This window comes from Solanum pennellii, chromosome 8, assembly GCF_001406875.1.
Source record: "Solanum pennellii chromosome 8, SPENNV200".
Classification (NCBI taxonomy): domain Eukaryota; kingdom Viridiplantae; phylum Streptophyta; class Magnoliopsida; order Solanales; family Solanaceae; genus Solanum; species Solanum pennellii.
In genome coordinates this window covers 18,271,322-18,272,618 of record NC_028644.1, presented here as the reverse complement: position 1 = coordinate 18,272,618, position 1,297 = coordinate 18,271,322, and the positions used below count along the sequence as shown (strand labels likewise).

Sequence of the window (1,297 nt, the reverse complement as noted above, 5' to 3'; positions counted from 1 at the left end):
TTCTTGATAGGTTGTTTCTCATAGAGTTGAGGGAGAGGAAGTTAGGGAAATTCTTGTACCTTCTTCAAAGGTGGATAAGTATTCAGTTGAGGAGTATTCACTCATGTTCACTCAACTCTGTAAATATGCCCAATCTTTGGTAGCCAACTACAGGGCTAGGATGAATAAGTTCGTGATGGGGGTATTTAGTATGGTTGAGAAAAAAAATATCGTGCGGCTATGCTCCATAACGATATGGATATCTTTAGGCTCATGGTGTATGCTCAACAAATTGAAGATTCCAAGATTAGGGAGATGATTAGATATGGAAAGAGGTCTAGGTCGGATGAATCAAGTCAACCCAAGTCTAAGAAGAGGTTGTATAATCATGGCTCTTCCTTGGGCAACAAGGATAGACATTCCAACCAAAATTCTCAAGAAGGTGGTTATGCTTATGAGAGGCCTAGATGTACTAGTTCTGGGAAGAAACACTTGGGTAGGTGTCTTGCCGGCAAAGAGTGTTGCTTCGGATGTGGTAATAGGGGTCATAAGATAAGAGATTGCCCCAACCTCAAGGCAAAAGGGAAAGAGGTCAACCAAGCTCCTCATGGTGGTACGGATCCGAATGCTCCTATGAGGAACCATTTCTACGCACTCGAAGCTAAAGAAGTGGCTAATCCGTAGTGAAGGCCTTGGTAATTTCTAAGTTCTTTATGATTGTTTTGATTTGCTTTAGATAAGTTTACCCTATGTGGGGGAGAATGAATTAGGTATAAAGATAGTTGATATCCTTATATTTCTTTTTCTTCTTACACAAGCTTGAGGTCAAAACCCTTGGTAGTTGGGTTTGGTTTGGAGTCTTGCATTAGTAGGTTTTGCATGTGTCCTTATGTTATGAGTTTCTTTGATACTGTGATGTTTTGCATTCTCTTAATGTTATCATAGGTATATGACTAGATAGTAGTTAATCTAACTTTCCCTTATAATGTGTAGTTGATGATATTGTTTAAATTTCTTCAATGTTTTATGATATGTGTGAATATGTGATACAAAGGTCATTGGCATGATTGAGATTTATTATGATGTAATGAGCATATCAAATGTAGGAGAAGGTAGTTTCTCCATGAATGAAGAAATAAGTGTGTGATTTGAATTGTGAAAATTTTCCAAAGTTTCTTCTGTTGCTTAAATGCTTAATGATGTGAAGTTGGTGCTCCTTCTGAGTTGGTGCATTGAGTGTAAATGTCTTGACCTTTAATATATGTGTTGTATGCTACTAGTTGTGTCTTTGAAGTCATTGGAAGTGTGTAGTGTCATT

At 37.7% G+C, this 1,297-nt stretch overlaps 1 protein-coding gene across 1 annotated transcript; it reads left to right on the top strand.

Annotated features, from left to right (window-relative positions):
- The first annotated feature begins 234 nt into the window (after positions 1-234).
- Positions 235-663, top strand: LOC107027518. The gene has a single exon (XM_015228670.1). The coding sequence runs from the start codon at positions 235-237 to the stop codon at positions 661-663; it is 429 nt and encodes a 142-aa protein (XP_015084156.1).
- The last annotated feature ends 634 nt before the right edge of the window (positions 664-1,297 follow it).

Excerpts from the sequence above, each read along its gene's own strand:
- LOC107027518 (XM_015228670.1), top strand. The coding sequence starts at position 235 with ATGGATATCTTTAGGCTCATGGTGTATGCTCAACAAATTGAAGATTCC.